Source organism: Acomys minous (genome assembly GCF_964271855.1).
Source record: "Acomys minous genome assembly, chromosome: 1".
NCBI classification, from domain to species: Eukaryota; Metazoa; Chordata; class Mammalia; order Rodentia; family Muridae; genus Acomys; species Acomys minous.
In genome coordinates, this window is record NC_140483.1 from 61,578,680 (window position 1) to 61,596,990 (window position 18,311).

Consider the following 18,311-nt stretch of genomic DNA (forward strand, 5'->3'; position numbering starts at 1 on the left):
AATTTCTTTCCTTTTTTTTTTCTTTTTTCTTTTTTCTTTCCCGAGACAGGGTTTCTCTGTGTAGCCTTGGCTGTCCTGGACTCGCTTTATAGACCAGGCTGGCCTCGAACTCACAGCAATCTGCCTACCTCTGCCTCCCGAGTGCTGGGATTAAAGGTGTGCGCCACCACGGCCCGGCTAAGACAGAAATTATAAACTCATCCTTCACTATATAAGCCAGCCTGGGTCACATAGAATCCTGTTTAAAATAAAATGAGATTAAATAAATAAATAAATAAATAAATAAATAAATAAATAAATAAATCAATCAGCTACTATGTTCTTCTCTTTTACAATTCTCCAGGCTGCTGGAGCGCTTGGACCTCAATGATTTCTCTCTCCATCCACAGAGATGCCCTGTTTATCTTGCTTTCTTTCATCTTCTTCCCAAGTAGAAAAGAGGAGGATTAGAGCAAAGCCCCAGGGAACTTCGTGTTTCTTAAAAGCAATAGACCCAGCGCTAGAGAGATGGCTCAGCAGTTAATAGCACTTGACTGATCTTTCAGAGGTCCCAAATTCAATTCCCAGCAATCATCGGTAATTGATCTGATGTGCATGAAGACAGAGCCCTCATATACATAAAATACATGAGTAAATAATTTTCTGAAGCAACAGACTCAGGCTGGGGAGATGGCTCAATCAGTAAAGGTCTTGCCCTGCAAACATGAGGCCTGGAGTTCAGTTCCCCAAAACCTACAAAATGAACACAAACATGATGGCATGCACTTGTAATCCCAGTGCCCCGGAGCCTGAGAGGAAGAAAGGAAGAAAGAAGGAAGGAAAAGGGGAAGAAAGGAAGGAGGGAGGGAAGGAAAGGGAAGCAGAATTCTAAAATAAAGATGGCTATATTATCATAACAGAAATACAAAATGACATAAGAATAGAATGTATTAGGAGAATATATTGGAGAAGTTCATTGGGTGTCTTTTTGTTTGTTTTTTGAGACAGGGTTTCTCTGTGTAGCCTTGGCTGTCCTGAACTCACTTTGAGCCCAGGCTGGCCTCAAACCCACAGCGACCCACCTGTCTCTTTCTCACTGAGTGCTGGGATTACAGGCATGTGCTACCACACCTGGCTTCTCATTGGTTATCTTAGTTAGGATTTCTATTGCTGTGATAAAACACCATGACCAATAGCTACTTAAGGAAGAAAGAGTTTATTTCCTCTCCCAATTAGAGCGTCACACTCCATCACTGAGGAAAGTCAGGGCAGGAACCCGGAGGCAGGAGCTGATGCGGAGGCCATGGAGGACGCTGCTTACTGGTTTGCTCCTCTTGGCTAGCTCAGCATCCTTTCTTATAGCACTGAAGACCACCAAGCTCAAGGATGACACCGCCCATGCTGAGCTGGTCCTCTCACATCAAGTATCAATCAAGAAAAAGCACCACAGCTTTGCCCACAGGCCAGTCTGGTAGGGGCACTCTCTTACTTGAGGTTCCTTCTTCCAATATCTGGCCACCAGAGGGAAGTCTTGACCTCTGTTGTGTGCCTTGTCCTACCATGCAACCCACCAAGAGGACATCTCTTAGGGACCGGTGATGTGGCTCACCATCCGCCATGCAAAGCTGAGAACCTGCGCCCGATCCCTGGATTCCACCATGGAAAGAGAGACTCAACTCTCCAAAGCCAGCCTCTGCCCTCCGTATGCTTGCTGATGCACACGGGTGCTCACATGCTCACACAGACATATTTACACGTGCAACCATAATAAATAAATACATTTCAAAAGTAAAACAGCTAGTATACCTCTCTCCCCCCAGGAAAAAAATAGTCACCTCTTGGGGAGATCTTCCATGAGTACAGAGTCTAATGATATCCCCCCAACTCACAACGACTGGTCTCCATTGTTGGCATTTTCTTCGTAGTGTTTGTAACTATCTAACCCCATGGCTATTATGGCTTTATATATTATCTGTCTTGTTTGTCTGATAGCTCTGCAGTGGTTGAACTGACACTTTACCCTTCTACATCCACACAAAGTCACATAGTGCGTGCCACCTGTGAACAGGTGCCCGATGAAGCCAGAAGATGGGGTCAAATGAACCACGCATCCAGGGAGCTGGGAACCGAACCTGGGTCCTCTGTAAGAGTAACGAGCGTTCTTACCTGCTGAGCCATCTCTCCCTCCCTGAGCTTCACGTTCTCAAATGCATCTGGAGAGTTTCTTGATCGGACAGTTCTATCTCATTTCATTGAAAATATGGGCTGGAAAGCCGGGCGTGGTGGCGCACGCCTTTAATCCCAGCACTCGGGAGGCAGAGGCAGGCGGATCGCTGTGAGTTCAAAGCCAGCCTGGTCTACAAAGCGAGTCCAGGACAGCCAAGGCTAACACAGAAAGACCCTGTCTCGAAAAACCAAAAAAAAGAAAAAAGAAAAGAAAATATGGGCTGGAGAGATGGCTCAGAGGTTAAGAGCACTGTCTGTTCTTCCAAAGGTCCTGAGTTCAATTCTCAGCAACCACATGGTGGCTCACAACCATCTATAATGAGATCTATTTGCCTTATTCTGCAGGTGTACATGCAGGCAAAGCACTGTTTATATAATAAATAAATAAGTCTTTTTTTAAAAGAAAATATATAATATCACCTCTTTAAAGAAGAGACCTCAAGCCTGGCATGGTGGCGCACACCTTTAATCCCAGCACTTGGGAGGCAAAAGCAGCCAGATCTCTGGGAGTTCAAGGCCAGCCTGATTTACAAAGTGAGTCCAGAACAGCCAGGGCTCTGTGTAACAGAGAAACCCTGAAACAGAGAGACCCCACACACCCTTCAGTAGATAAGGGTGTGTACCTTGGTGTTTTCACTGCATGTATGTCTGTGTGAAGTTGTCAGATCCTCTGGAAAAGGAGTTATAGACAGTTGTGAGCTGCCATGTGGGTGCTGGGAATTGAACCCAGGTCCTTCGGAAGAGCAGTCAGTGCTCTAAACCGCTGAGCCATCTCTCCAGCCCATGGTCTCCCTCAATGCTAGGTTAGCTGTAGTCTATGAGTCAGATAAAAATGCCCTCAATTTGCTGAAGTCTTTGTGCTAGAATACTACAGACCTTTCTAGACAAGAAACGTAGCCCCCAGGAGCAAAAGCAGGTGGGTCTTTGTGAGTTTCAGGACAGAGTGAGTTCTAGGAGAGCCTTAGCTGCAAAGATAGACCCTGTCTCAAAAAATGAAGAGGACCAACTTTGGAGGAAGGAAAAGAGGAAGCAGAACAAGAAATATGTTCTAATGAAAGGATTTCTGAAATGTGGGTCAACGAATACCACCAGTCCAGGGGCAGTCTATTGGACTAGATTCTTATTACCAATGTCATCAGGTTAAGAGCCTAAATCTTGCCAACACGCCTTTTATCCCAGCACTCAGGAGGCAGAGGCAGGTGGATCACTGTGAGTTCGGAGGCCAGCCTGGTCTACAAAGTGAGCCATGGGCAGCCATGACTATACAGAGAAACCCTATCTCGAAAAACCAAAAAGACAAATCAAAAACAAACAAAACAAAACAAAACAAAAACAAAAAACAAAAACAAAACAAAAATACATCAAAACATAACAAAAAACAGAGATACCCTGTCTCAAAAAACAAAAACAAACCCTCAAACAAACAAAAAGAGCCTGTCTTGGCAGTCCCTAATAAGTCAGGCTGGGCCACTCACCTTCAGTAGGCCACTTAAAACAGACAAGTAACAGGAAAGGGCAGAGAAAGGAGATTTATTCAATGTTGCCAAGCTGGGAAGAGTAATAAAGGTTCTCATGAACCCACCCAGAGCCATCACTGAGATCCTGACAGAGAGCCTAGGTTGAAATAAAGGGCAGGAAGTGTGCATAACTAAGCAGACGTGGCCAAGATGCCATCCTGCCCAGGACTGAGCCACCTTAGTCTGCCCAGTCTCTCCTGCAAAGCGGTCTGACAAGTTGTGTGAAATCACTTCCTGGGAGACAAGTTCCTCCTCTGGCTGGCCCCAGGCTCCAGCCTTTCCTTTTCCCAGCATGGGACTTCCAGTCTCTTGAGGGTCCATTGCTTCAACAGTCTGACAGCCTAAGGCCAGGGTACCTGTGTCTTCTTAGAATGGCTTCACCCCAACCTGCATGGTTAGACTATCCCTCTGGCCTAACTTGGATTTGAAAAGGGATTTTTCAGCACATAGCAGGGACTGCAGAGGCGTGACTCTTCTGAAGGAGACCGTCTCACTGACTAAAGTGACAGTGGCAGTGGGTCAGCTACGGATGTGCACAGGGGCCCCCAACTTTTTTTAACCACCCCAACCGCAGCCTAGAAGCATGCCCATGTCCACTTGTTTTCCTTCCTCCCTGAGACTGTACTGCTTTTAATTCTCCAAGCTAAACACACAGCGGCTGGTTGCCTGGGTGACAGCCTGTGTAAACTAAGCAAGTCTCCTTGCACTGAGCCAAAAGGTTTGTGCACCCAGAACCAGTTTTAAATTCCTTTTTTTTTTTTTCAAACAAAGTGTTCGGACTGTGCAACACTGGGACAGAATCAAACAAAGGGTTCTAAATCTGTGCTGCTTTTAAACGGAGACCTAGTTGAAGTGAGGGTTGATAGCTGGGCCGGAAATCAGAGCCGCGAAGAAGTAGGAAGGTTTGCGCTGCTGCTCGGCTGATGCTCCTTCAACTGTGCCCCAGCCCCCTCATCGAAACACACTCTAGGTAAGCCATTTTTCGCCCTGTTTTAGATAATGCCGAACGTTGCAACTTTTTGTTTTCCTCCGGAAGAAAGTCCCAGGGGAGGAACGCGGGGTAAACTGATGGAAGAAACTGGGCCCTAAGCTTGAGTAATTATATCCTTAGAGTTGTAGCGAGCTAGTTTTGACCTTACAAATAATCCCTCCCAACGCTTTATAGAAATGCCTCCAGACCATATCGAAAACTAGTGATGACAAGATAGGTATATTAATTAAAAAAAAAAAAAACTCTTCCATTGACTGCCATGTAGAAATAATCTTGTGCTTTAATCACCTAAATATTTGTTAAACACTTCGTAACTACTCACTATTTTACACATATTTGGGGGCACATTTTATTAATGTAAAATCAAGTTTTGGTTGCTTTGAGCCTTTCCTATACAATATTTCAAGCCAAATGTAGATGTTAACAAACAGTTTTACTGGTAAGATAGCATGCTCTGATAAGCAACCCGACAGGGCACAAAGAAAGACAGCAAGAGGCCAGAAAACAAAAGAGAGACCGGCTGGGAAGAGAAAGGGCCTTAGCAGGTGTGAGAAGCAGACAAGAGGGTAATGGGAGGAAAATACGATCAAAAGAAATTATTACATATATGAAAATGTCATCATGAAATGCTGTGTTGTGCATGGTTAGGTATAAAAGTTTTGACTTTACAAGTAGATAATACAGCTCAGAACAAAGATGAGCTGGGTGTGGCGGCGCACGTCTTTAATCCCAGCACTCGGGAGGCAGAGGCAAGCGGATCGCTGTGAGTTCGAGGCCAGATTGATCTACAAAATGAGTCCAGAACAGCCAAGGCTACACAGAGATACCCTGTCTCAAAAAAAAAAAATGATGTCAGCCAACAGAAGATAAATTTTCCACCTTTAACCTCATAGAACAAAACACTATTGTTTAAAAATCAATTGCCCAAAGAAATACTTCTAAATGGGAAGTTGAGAAAAGTTTTCTCCATGCAAAACGTAAAACTGAAGCGTTCAGGCTGGAAGTCAGAGGAGGCGCTCAGCCGTAAGAAGCAGTGTGAGTCAGTCCAAGTTACCTGAGTGATGGGTGTGTGGAGACACTACAGAGGGGCCCTGACTCTTTAGGCAACCCTGAATGTGACACAGATCACCAAATAATGATCACATTGCCAGTCTTCCCATGCCTGGATAACTTTGAGATTGCAGTTTAGCTAAATTCACATTTGTATTTATTTATTTTTATATTAGCAAATAGATACTACTTGTGACGTGATCTCTTAAAGATTATACAAGATCCAGGTTTGGTACACAATGCCGTACCAGCACTCAAGAGTCTGAGGCAGGAGGATGGAGAGATTGAAGCCAGCCTGGGACCTAGGCCAACCCAAACTGCAAAGCCAACCCCTACCTGAGGGGGAAACACACACACACACACACACACACACACACACACACACACACACACACAAAGGGTAGTTGAAAGAGTTAAAGCACAGACTCTAAACATTCATTGCTAGGTAACAATCTTGGATAAAAAAAAATAGTTGGAGGTTTGAGGTTTTATTTCTCTTCTATGAGTAATCTGACCTATTTCTCTCATAGTTGTTATTTGAATACATGTTTTTTTAGCTTTATTGAAGGACAAGCTGTAATTACCTTCTGTTTATGAAAGCAATTATCCTCTGTAATTATCCCTGTTTCTTAGCCTTGGAGTGTAATACTGCATTTTGAGGAACAACTTATGAAGGTAAATTCAAGTTGCAAAACAATTTGCTAGGAAGTGTACGTGTACTGGCTTAAAATTATTCTGTGGCCCAATTTTGAACATATTGCCTGTTCCTGCCACCTTTAGTTAAGTTACAAGCTGTCCCCTTAGTAAATGCTAATGATCAGTGTGATGACTGAGTGACTGCAGTCACTTATGCCTTCTTAGATGAGCTCCAAGAAAACAGGTGGCATCGGTGGTGGTGCTGCTCGCTGAGGTCATTCTTGAGAATGTCTGGCACATTTTAGTGAAATTGAATATCTTTGACACATTAAGTGCAGAAAAGCTTTTGGGATATGCATAACAAGGCTCCAGGAGGGATGCTGCCACAGTGACGTTTTCTGAGTGGAACACTGGAAGCAACTTAGATCACTGAGAGAAGAAATAATAAAATACAGTAGCTGTGTGACAGATAGCAGGAGGTTACACATAAATGCATGGATGTACGAAAAGCAAATAAGTAGCAATTTATGCATTACAGTATTGTTTACATAATTACAGTCTTTAATTTTAATTTATTTTGGTTTTTTGAGACGGGGTTTCTCTGTGTAGCCCTGGCTGTCCTGGAACTCACTCTGTAGATCAGGCTGGCCTCAAACTCAGAGATCTACCTGCCTCTGTCTCCTGAGCACTAGGATTAAAGGTGTGTTCCAACACTGCTTGGCCTTTTGTTTTTATTTGTTTGTCTGTTTATTGGTTATTTTTTTCTGGGTTTCTCTGTGTAGCCTTGGCTGTCCTGGACTTGCTGTATAGACCTGGCTGGCCTCGAACTCACAGAGATCTGCCTGCCTTTGCCTCCAGGAGTGCTAGAATTACAGCTGTGTACCAGCTTAAAGATTTATTTATATATGCACTTATTTATTTATGTATGTACTTTATGTGCATGGATATTTTGTATGCATATGTGTCTGCACACCAGAAGATGTTAGATCCCATGGCACTGTAGTTACAGACAGTTGTGAACTGCCACGTGGGTGCTGGGAATTGAACTCAGGACTCTGGTAGAGCAGTGAGTGTGTTTAAGCACTGAGACATCTTTCCAGCCCCAATATTTTTGCTTTTCATTACATTTTCATTTAGGGTAGGTATGTGTGTGTCTGCGTCTGTGTGTGTGTGTGTGTGTGTGTGTGTGTGTGTGTGTGTGTGTGTGTGTGTAGGTGTGTGCCATGGCACACACATGGAGGTCACAGGACAACTTGTAGGAGTCTGTTCCCTTCATCCACCATCTGGGCACTGGGGATCACACTGGAACTTTTTTCCTTATGAGTGCTCAAGATTTGATCTCAGGTTCTCATGCTTGCAGTGCAAGTGATCTTACCAACTGATGCCATCGGATGTGAGGGCGACCTGGCTGTGACATCTATCACTCCATTGACCACCAGGGTTGATTTGGCTGATCTGGCTGGCTAGGCGGGCATCTCCTTCCTCCCTCACCGCTCCATGTGTGTCCCTCCCAAAGCCATGCACACATGCTTGGTCAAAGGGGATGACCTTCACCGAATAGAGGAGGACCAGTCTTCATTCAGGGTGTATGGGTCCCTGCACTCCCCTGCTAGAACCTGCAAGCAAGCTCCCAGGTCCAGCGGAACTGATGCCATCTCCCCAGACCCTGCTTACCATATTTTTACATCTGTACGTGTGTGAGTTGTGTGCATGTGTATATGTGTGTGCATGTGTGTGAATGCATGTTGCATGGGCATGCAGGCATGTGTACGTGCACATATGGAGGCCTAAAGTCGGGCATTATACTTATTCACTTGCCCCTTATTGGTTGAGGGAGGGTCTCCGTACCATCACTAGTCAGCTTGTCTTGGGGATTCTCAGTCAGCTTCCGGGGTGTTGGGGTTACAGGTGGCTGCCAAGCCTGCTTAGCTTTTCTGTGGGCTCTGAGAACTTGAACACACTGAGTGGCAAGGGCTTTGTCCACCGAGCCACCTCCTCGTCACAGCCAGTTTTTCCCTATAAAGAATAACTATAAAGATAGAGCATTTACATTGGAACCACCCACTGTTTTGCTGGCATTTGTGTCATTAAATCATCTCTCTCTCTCTCTCTCTCTCTCTCTCTCTCTCTCTCTCTCTCTTTAAGGAAATTATATGGGACCAGCAAGATGAACAAAAACAAACTGATTCATGATTTCCTTGAAGTGGTTTCAAGGGGTGATGTGGAGCGCATCTGTGGCCATATTCCTCAAGTCCATTCCGTCCTTGGAAACCTTGACTTTCAGCACCCACAGACCGGAAATACGCCTCTCATTACTGCAGCGGAAGAAAATCTGTCAGAGGTAGAGTGGGGAGAGAGAAAAGAGATTCTGGCAGGCAGGAAGGAGAGCTTTCCTTTAGTTTCCTGAAGCTTGGGAGCATCCTGTTCCTCCATCAGTGAACTCCTGTTTCCAGTCTTGGCAAAGCTCTAGCTCAGTGTCCAGTTTCCCTTCATAGTGCTTTCTGACACATCCTGGGGGACTTGCAGCCTTTATTATTTTTTTTTGAAAGTTTTCAATAGCTTGTTAGAAAAAATGTAGACAAAACCAAAAAACACACCAACCAGCTCTCATACAGGAATGCCCAGAGGCCTACTTCCCAGGTAATTCCAGATTCTGTTCAATTGATAACTAACACTACCAAGGCTGGCCTTGAACTTGCTATACAGCCAAGGATGACCTTGAACTTCTGGTCCCTCCTCCTCCACCTCCCCAGCGAGCACGGGGATTACAAGTGTGGGTCACCACACCCAGTCTATGCAATACTAGGGACAAACTCTAGGACATCATGCATGGCTGCCAAGTGCTCTACCTTCTGAGCTGTATCCTCCGTCCTTGTAACAACTCTCTTCTCAAGTCCTCCTGGGCTTTGAGAGACAGTTCACTGGTCTTCTGCATTCACACGGCTCCAGCCTCCTGCGTTCACCTCTGTCATTACACTCGCCTCACTGTTTTCGCCACATCTGTCTCTGTGTTCCTACCACACCACGGGTAGCTTAAAGTTCGGGCAGTTACCTGGTTCACTGTTTAGGGCTTAGACCAAAGACAAGCCATGACACACATACACCTACTCCATATTTGCTGAAAAAATAATCACTTCAGCATTTGATTATAGCTTATGCACCATCCAGAAATACTTAAGAGACATATTTGCAGCATTCAAGACTCTGTAAGCCAGGCCCAAGCTGGAGTAGATTGCATTCACCTAGCTAGTCCAAGACCCCGAGCCCAGTGCTTGCTGCTGTACAGCTAGCTAATAGAAATGTAGCTAAACGGTAGATCGTTTCTGGGGTGGCGGTGGTGAGTAGGTAGATGATAGGTAGATAGATGAAGGTGACAGGTGTGAGAGAAACAACAGCTGGTTGGTGGTAGGGAGACAAATGATAAATAGATGACAGACAACGAGTTCCATTTCCCCAAGTATAAACAACGCTGACATGTTGGGAGCTGTGGTTGTGGCTCAGCTGACAGGGTTTGCTTAGCATGCAGGAAGACCTGAGCTTGTGCCCCGGATCCAGCACCATATAAACTAGATGCCATGGCGCACACCTCTCATTCCAGTACTTAGGAGATAGAGGCAAGAGAATCAGAAGTTCAGGTTTCTCAATGATAGCCTGGACTACATAAGATCCAGTCTCAAAAAAAAAAAAAAAAAAAAAAAAAGAAGAAAAAGACTTCAATGTTCATATGGCTTTAGAAGAAAATATTTATGGAGCTTTGTCTAAACAGAAAGTTCCTAGAAATCATCCATGTCACAGAGTTGGGATTTTGATGTCGTTGTTGTTTGTTGTTGTTGTGGGGTTTTGTGGCGCGGGGGAGTGGGCAGGGAATCACTATGGAGCCCTGGCTGGCCTGCAACATGGTGTACACCAGGCAGGCCTCAAACAGAGATCTGCCTGCCTCAGCCTCCCAATTGTTGGGATTAGAAGAGAGTACCACCACACCAGGCATCACAGAGACCCAGTTTCAACATTTAAAAAGGTAAATAATAGTGACCTGCTTTCTAATTGCTTGCTTGCTGGGGGGCCATGATCTCCAACCACTGAGCAACACCCTCAGCCTGCAATTCTCCATTTTTATACCACCCTTATCTGCCTTTATCATAAATGAGAGCCATGACTATGTTAGTCTTCTATCCAGCACCGCAGGTACAGCTGACACTAAGAAGTATGAATATTCTAAGGATGGAGCTAGAGAGATGGTTCAGCACTTAAGAGCATTTGCTGCTCAGTCATGGAGACCAAAGTTGTCTTCCCAATACCCACATGAAGGCACATTTTGCCTTCATAGCCACCCACAAATAGCCACCCACACCCACACATTAATTAATTAATTAAAAGTAACTTTGTAAGCCAGCAAGCCAGCCATGGTGACACACATCTTGAATCCTAGCAATCAGAAAGCAGAGGCATGCAGATCTCTTTGAGCTTGAGGCCAGCCTGATCTATATAGCAAGTTCCAGAACAACCAGGGTGACATAGTCAGACTCTATCTCAAAGAAACAAAACAACAGCAACAACAACAACAACAAAACATCTGGGTGGTGGCACACATCTTTAATCCCAGCACTCAGGAGGCAGAGACAGGTGAATCTATGAGTTCGAGGCCAGCCTGGTCTACAGAATGAGTTCCAGGACAGCCAAGGCTACACAAAGAAACTCTGTCTTGAAAAATCAAAAATCAAACAAACAAGCAAAACATTTTTTTTAATTGGGGAGGGATGGAAATGTGCTCAACAGCTATAATTATGAACATTTAAAACTGAAAATAAAGACACAATTTTTTTTTTGACCTTAAGGACGTTACTGTTTTGCAGGTTGTTGAGATTCTTCTGGAGAGGGGAGCGGATATCACCCTTTGCAACTACAGCCATCAAACTGCGCTCCATGTGGCTAATGGTGACATCCAGAGACAGCTCTTGTCAGGCAAGGGAATTCAGGCTCCCCAAATGCAGCTCCTACGAAGTTCCTGGCAAGGCGATCTGGAACAGCTTCAACACTTGCTGGTGAGTCACGATGACATTTACATGGGCAACGGTGGGCAGATGTGCAGAAGACAGACTGTGCCCAGTACATGCCCAATACAGGACTCCTCTTTAAAAATTGCTTTTATTTACATTTAAACTTTTTAAATTTTGTTTTTAATTATGTGTATGCATGTGTGCATGCATGTGTGTGTGCATGTGTGTGGACACAGGTATACGAATGCTCCAAGAGGCCACAGAAGTTGTCAGGTCCTCTGGAGCTAGAGTTATAGTCAGATGTGAGCCAATGGGTTTGGTAGCTGAACTCAGGTCCGCATAGGAAGAGTAGCAAGCAATTTTAACTGCTGAGCCAGCTCTTCAGCCCCCAAGAGTCCTTCCAAAGAAGAAAAAAAAAATTATTTTCAAATGCAGTCCCAGAACGTTTCAGGCAAGGGGGATGAGAAAGATACAGGACCAGGCAGGACACAAGTAGAAAACAAGATTCTAAGAGACCAGAACAGCTACCTATTTCCATCCCCCTCTAGCTAAGAGCCAGAGTGAGGCTGCACTCCCCCCTGGGAAATGATGAACCCCAGGAAGACCCAGAGGACCGCTGTCAGCTTGCTCAGAGCAGTTCCCTGGATATCACTGCCATTTGCACAGTTGCTGTTTAGATCCCTTTGGGCCAGTGGCAATTATTATCTTTATCCTGAAAGGGGAATCAGAGAGCTTACACAGTGCAAAATATTTAGCTGTGCCCAAAGAACTTTAGGGGACAATGTGTGTGTGTGCGTGTGTGTGTGTGTGTGTGTGTGTGTGTGTGTGTGTGTGTGTGTGTGTGTTAATGTGCACATGTCTACACATGCGTGTGAAGGCCAGAGATCAACTGTAGTATCCATTCCTCTAGTGCCAGCCACTTTGTTGTTTCACATCCACTGGATCATCATCAAGTAGGATAGGCAGGCCTTTTGGTTTCTGGACCAATGACAGAACAAAGTATAGATACCACCAAAGAGATGGTACTTAGGATGGAATGTTTAATTTTAATTGGGCATGTTAATTAGATGAACCAAAGGGGGCTTTTGATTGCTGGGTTTCAATACTTTGATAGCTGAACTCTGGTAGTCAGCCTCAGGAGGAGAAAGTGGCCAAATAAGGGAGCAGACCGTGGTGGCTAGCTTTAGGGTCGTAATCTAATGGTTTTTAGTGAGGCAGAGGGAATGTCGGAGAAGGGCAAAAGCCTGCCACAGCCATGCCTGCTGTGCCAGCTCATGAAAGCTGGAAACCTGGAGCTCACTGCACAGCCTGCGGCAGCTCAGTGGGTGGAGGAGAATGTCCTTAGCAGTTAGCTCAGTTGGTCTGAACCTCATCCAGGTAGCTTGGCTGCTGCCTGTTTCGTCCAGGCAGTGCAGAGCTGAGTTTTCTAGGTTGTAGATCTGACAGTGACTCTCAGTAGTTTTTATGGGAATAAATCTGTTCGGTTTCAGGGAGTTCCTGAAGCTATTTTTGAGTTGTTCACTTGCTATAGTTTTTGTTGTTATTGTTTTGTTTTGTTTTCTGGGTAGACATGGCTGACTCATTGTGTAGACCAGGCTGGCCTTGATCTCATAAATCCACCTTCCTCTTCCTTCCAAATGCTGGGATTAAATGTGTGCACCACCACTACCTGGTGCTTTTTGGGCGGAGGGGTTAGTTGTTGCTTTGGTTTTTTGAGATAGAATCTCACTATGTCTCCCGGCTTCACATCCTGTCTTAATGAGCTTCCCTGAAAGATGAAATGTTTGACCTCCCTTTAAAATCTTATATTTTGATGGGCTCATCTCTAAGAGGGACAGTTTTTGTTTGTTTGGTTGGTTGGTACTTTTCAAGACAAGATTTCTCTGTGTAGCTTTGGCTGCTCTGGATTCACTTTGTAGACCCAGCTGGCCTTGAACTCACAGCAATCCATCTGTCTCTGCCTCTCGGGGTGCTGGGATTACAGGCGTGGGCCACTGTGCCCAGGAAGATGGGCAGAGGAAACTACTAGGCAACACATGCCTGGATTTTTATTGGGCACTGGGGATCAGATTTCAGTCCTCATATTTGCATGGCAAATGCTTTACCAACTGGGACGTCTCCCCAGCCTGAAAATATATTTTAACCATTTATTTCTGTTTTTGCTTGTATATCCATGTGGGTGTCTGAGTGTGCACTTGGAGTCTAGCAGAGCACTGGATCTTTTGAACCTGGGAGTCACAGGTGATGGTGAGCATCCCAGCATGGGTGCTGGGAGCAAACCTCATCACTCTAGCCCCAAGAATGTATTTTAAAAACATTGTCTTTGGGGGTTCCCAATCCTCTTTTCTTTTCTTTCTTTCTTTTCTTTTTTCTTTCTTTCTTTCTTTCTTTTTTTTTTTTTAGTTTTCGAGACAGGGTTTCTCTGTGTAGCCTTGGCTGTCCTGGACTTGCTTTGTAGACCAGGCTGGCCTCGAACTCACAGCGATCTGCCTGCCTCTGCCTCCCGAGTGCTGTGATTAAAGGGGTGCACCACCATGCTTGACTCTCCCAATCCTCTTATTTAGATATTTCACCCCCAAAACATCTTGCAAAATTTTATGCATAACTAAGGACATTAGCTGTTAGCAATTTCTCGCTAGTGACATTGCCCTTCAGTGCTTCTGTGAGACCCATGTGATCTTCCAACCAAAAGAAAATCAATATTGCTGCTAGGAAACAGGTTTTTTTTTTTTCCTAATCCCCTATGGTAAAGACACAAACAGATCAAGAAATGAAAGATATTCTAAACAGGTCAAGTTCAAGGACAGTTGTAACAAAACCAAAGGACCTTTCCATTCTTTCGTTGTATTCAATGACAGTCTAAAAACACCATTTCACCATTTCCTGAGTTGAGGCTTAGAAAATTAATGGTACTCTGGTCATATGAAACTGTAACCCAGTTTCTGTTTTATAACCATATTACTTTTTTTTAACCCCTGAAGATTTAGCAACCAAGCTTTAAGCAACTATTTACTGGCTGGAATATGAACCCGAGTTTAATCAACAGATGCTAAATTGATGTGCTATTGTACTGTGCCTCTCAGCTCTAAACTCTCATATTGACTTAGATAATAATAAGCATTGATCTAAGAGGTAGTTTCTTCTCAGAGACTGAGGAAAAGAAATTAACTAATTCCCACAGCACCCTGCTGAGGTAATATCATTAGCTCCACTTTGCCCCAAGAGAAGCTGAGGTAAAGGCTATATTGCCATGGCAGAAAGTGAAGCAGATGAAAATTAGCAAGTTACTTTGGTTTATAAGACAAGCAGTTTGGATATTTTTGGCCTTCCAATAGCTTCTCAGTTCTGACAGTCTGAATTAAATTTTACTTCTTTCTTTTTTTCTTCCTTCCTTCCTTCCTTCCTTCCTTCCTCTTTCCTTCAGTTTTTTACTTTCCAGATGTCAACATTTGAAGATTTATTTATTTAATGTATATGAATATTCTATCTGCATGTATACCTACTGCATCAGATCACATTATAGATGGTTGTGAGCCACCCTGGAGTTGCCAGGAATTGAACTCAGGACCTCTGGAAGAGCAGACAGTGCCCTTAACCGCTGAGCCATCTCTCTAGGCCCCAACACTGGGTGTCTTTATCAACCACTGTCCGTCTTACTGTCTGCGGAGACAAGGTGTCTCACTGAGCCTGGAGCTCACCAGTTTGGTTAGATAAGTTGGCCAGCAAGCTCCAGGCATCCTGCTGTCTCTGCTTCCCCACTACTGGCTTTATAGGCATCCACAGTCACACTGCGCTTTTTCTGGGAGTGCTGGAGAGCTGAACCCAGGTCCTCACATTTGGTTTTCTGCTTGTTTTTGTTTAGTTTTGTTTTTCGAGACAGGGTTTCTTTGTGTAGCCTTGGCTATCTTGGACTCGCTTTGTAGACTATCACTCACACTTGCTTCTGCCTCCACAAGTGCTGGGATTTGTAGACTATGGCACACACTTGCTGCTGCCACCACAAGTGCTGGGATTACAGGCATGTGCCGCCACACCCAGCAGGGTCCTCACATGTGTAAAGCAAGTATTTTTTGCAAGTGAACCATTTCCATGGTCCAAATTTTACTTTTACTAAAGCAACTAATCCTATGCACATGCCCCTTCCGCTTTGTCTACATATATGCAGTGGGATGGCATGTCTTCCTGTCGTAAATCAGTCAACAGTGTTCAGGGAGCACCTGCCCTGGGTCATGTGCTAAGTGACTTTCATGTGGCACTAGTCTTGCAAGCAACTCTATTAAGGAGACGTTGGTATGTCATCCATACAGCGCAACTTAGAAGGTCAGAAAACAGAGTTGCTAGAGCCAGCAGATGGCTCAGTGGGTTAAAGCTCCTGCTGTGTAAGCCTGAAACCCTAAGTTCTATGTTCAAGACCCACAGTGGAAGGGGAAAAACAACTGAAATTGTCCTCTAATGGTATATGCACACCTGTAGTCACACACACACACACACACACACACACACACACACACACACACACACACACACACACACACGCACACACACACACCCTTATCATACATACATACATATACATACATACATACACACACAATAACATTTTTTAATATTGCAAATAAAAATACAGGATAATTAGTTATGTTTGGTATATCAGCTACAGAAGTGAGCATGTTAAATTTATATTTAAGATAAACAATTTGTTGTTGATTTTGTCTTGTTTTTTGAGTCAGGGTTTCTCTGTGTGGCCTTGGCTGTCCTAGACTTGCTTTGTAGGCTAGGCTGGCCTCGAACTCACAGAGATTCTCCTGCCTCTACAGATGTGTGTCACCATGCCAGGCTAAACAAATTATTTTGTCTGGTTGGTTTTGTTTTGTTTTGAGACAGGGTTTCTTTGTGTAGCCTTGGCTGTCCTGGACTCACTTTGTAGGTCAGGCTAGCCTCAAACTCACAGCGATCCGCCTGCCTCTGCTAAAGGCGTGCACCACCCACACCCAGCTAACAGATTATTTTTTTAATGTACTTATATACCAAATGAAAATTGTCCATCATTTAACGTCTCATCCTTTATCTTATTGGGGTTATTTTCTTCTCTGTGTGTTTGTGCATGTGCACATCTTCATGTGTAAATATTGGCACATGTGTGCAGGTGGAGGCCAGGGGTAACATAGTGGGTATTCCTCAATCACTTTGCTCTGTCTCAGTGTCTCTCTGCTTCTGTCTCTCTAACTCTCTCTCTCCCTCTCCCTCATCGGAGACAGTCTCTCACTTGCCCAGAGCTTGTCAAGTGATTACCGAGGCCCAGGGATCAACCCGCCACACCCTCCCCAGCACTGGCATCTTGGTGCACGCTGCCACCCCTAGCTTTTTTATGTGGATTCAGGTTATTGACTTCAAGTCCTCATACTTATTCAGCAAGCACTGCGCTGACCGAGTCATATCCACAGGCCTATCAAGGGGGTGTTTTCATCAACCATTTAACAGAGCATCTCTGACACACCGTGCACATCTCTTAAATAGCCAGCTTCGGGAGCCAACACTGAAACACAGGGCTGTCTCTTTCAGGCTTTTACTTTCTCAGCCTTTCAGGCCAGGTACTGAGAAACAGGACACTGAGGGTGCTGGAGACGTGGCTCAGCTGGTAGAGTGCTTGACTATCAGGAATGATGCCCGGGCTCAACCTTCAGCACCACAGAGACCAGGTGTGGCGGTGCACACCTGTAATCTCAGAATTGGGAGGCAAGAGGATCAGAAGTTCAAGGTCACTCTTTTTTTTTTTTCATTCCTACTTTTTAAATTTATTATACTTTATTTACATTACATTCTGACTGTTATCTCCTTGCTCTTATCTTCCCATTCCCAGCCTCTTTCCCTCTTCTGCCCTCTTCCCCTCCCTCTGACAGGAGGGACCTCCTCCCCCACCATATGACCACAGCCTATCAGGTCTCCGAGGGCACTCTTAACCACATAGAAAATTCAAGACCATTTTTGACCTACATGAGACCTTCAGAGACCTACATGAGCGGCTCCAGATTTGATGTGCAGCTCAATGTCCTAGAAAATGGCAGAGTAATCTCCTCCCATTGCATCCGTTTGTCTCCTTGTACTGACAACCTAGGCTGCCATCATCAACCATAAAGTAGCAAGACAAGACAAAACACCCAAGAGGGAAAATCCTGGCATTCTAAGTGAAATATAAATAAAAGCCCTTTGTATGGGGGTGGAGGTAGGGAGAAGATATCGAAGTTAAGGCTGAGGTAATCCCCACTCCAGGGCAGGGAAAAAAAGTCAAAATGAGAAATTGGCCAAGCAATGAAAATGTAAAGATTGGCTTAAGTAGTCATACAATAAAAACATAGCAGAAACCAAACCTCTTTATTGTTAAAGGCATGTGAAGAGTTCCTGGATATAAATTTCCCCAATCAACACGGCCTGACCCCTCTGATGCTGGCTGTGAGAGACGTGGACCTATTTGAGAGTCTGGATGTATTGACAGTCTACAGACCTGCCGAAGTTCTAGCCGAGCTCCTCAGGCACCACGCGTGAGTATAGGTAGTCAGCGAGCACCAGCTGGAAGGTGGCTGTTCTGCTGCAATTTGCTGAAATTACATATAAAAGGGCCTTTACTGTAATTTTGAGGAGTGGACTGATATTTAAATCGACCATTATTGTTAAGATATCTAGCTCTTTATCGGTTTAGATGATTGTTGTTTGGGCACTGGGGATGTGGGTCAGTTGGCAGGTACGGTAGTAGGTTCAGTCTTCAGTATATGAGGCACCTGAGCAGTATGTCTCTGTTGCCTTAGCATGTGGGAAGTAAAGGCAGGGTCAGAAGTTCAAGGTCATCCTCAGCTACATAGCTGAATTTGAGGCCAGCCTAGAATTATAGGCAGAGCGCTACCATGCCTGTCTTATTCG

At 44.6% G+C, this 18,311-nt stretch overlaps 1 protein-coding gene across 2 annotated transcripts in view; it reads left to right on the forward strand.

The window, feature by feature from the left end:
- The first annotated feature begins 4,423 nt into the window (after nt 1-4,423).
- Nucleotides 4,424-18,311, forward strand: part of MAP3K19 (mitogen-activated protein kinase kinase kinase 19) — a 38,808-nt gene continuing 24,920 nt past the window's right edge. Inside the window, exons 1-4 of one of the 2 annotated variants that reach the window (XM_084796089.1) lie at nt 4,424-4,692; nt 8,545-8,740; nt 11,253-11,441; nt 17,781-17,935. In XM_084796089.1, the coding sequence (XP_084652215.1) occupies nt 4,646-4,692; nt 8,545-8,740; nt 11,253-11,441; nt 17,781-17,935 (587 nt within the window). In that variant the 5' untranslated portion in view covers nt 4,424-4,645. The remainder of the gene's footprint in view (nt 4,693-8,544; nt 8,741-11,252; nt 11,442-17,780; nt 17,936-18,311) is intronic. The other variant, XM_084796090.1, reaches the window with a different exon arrangement.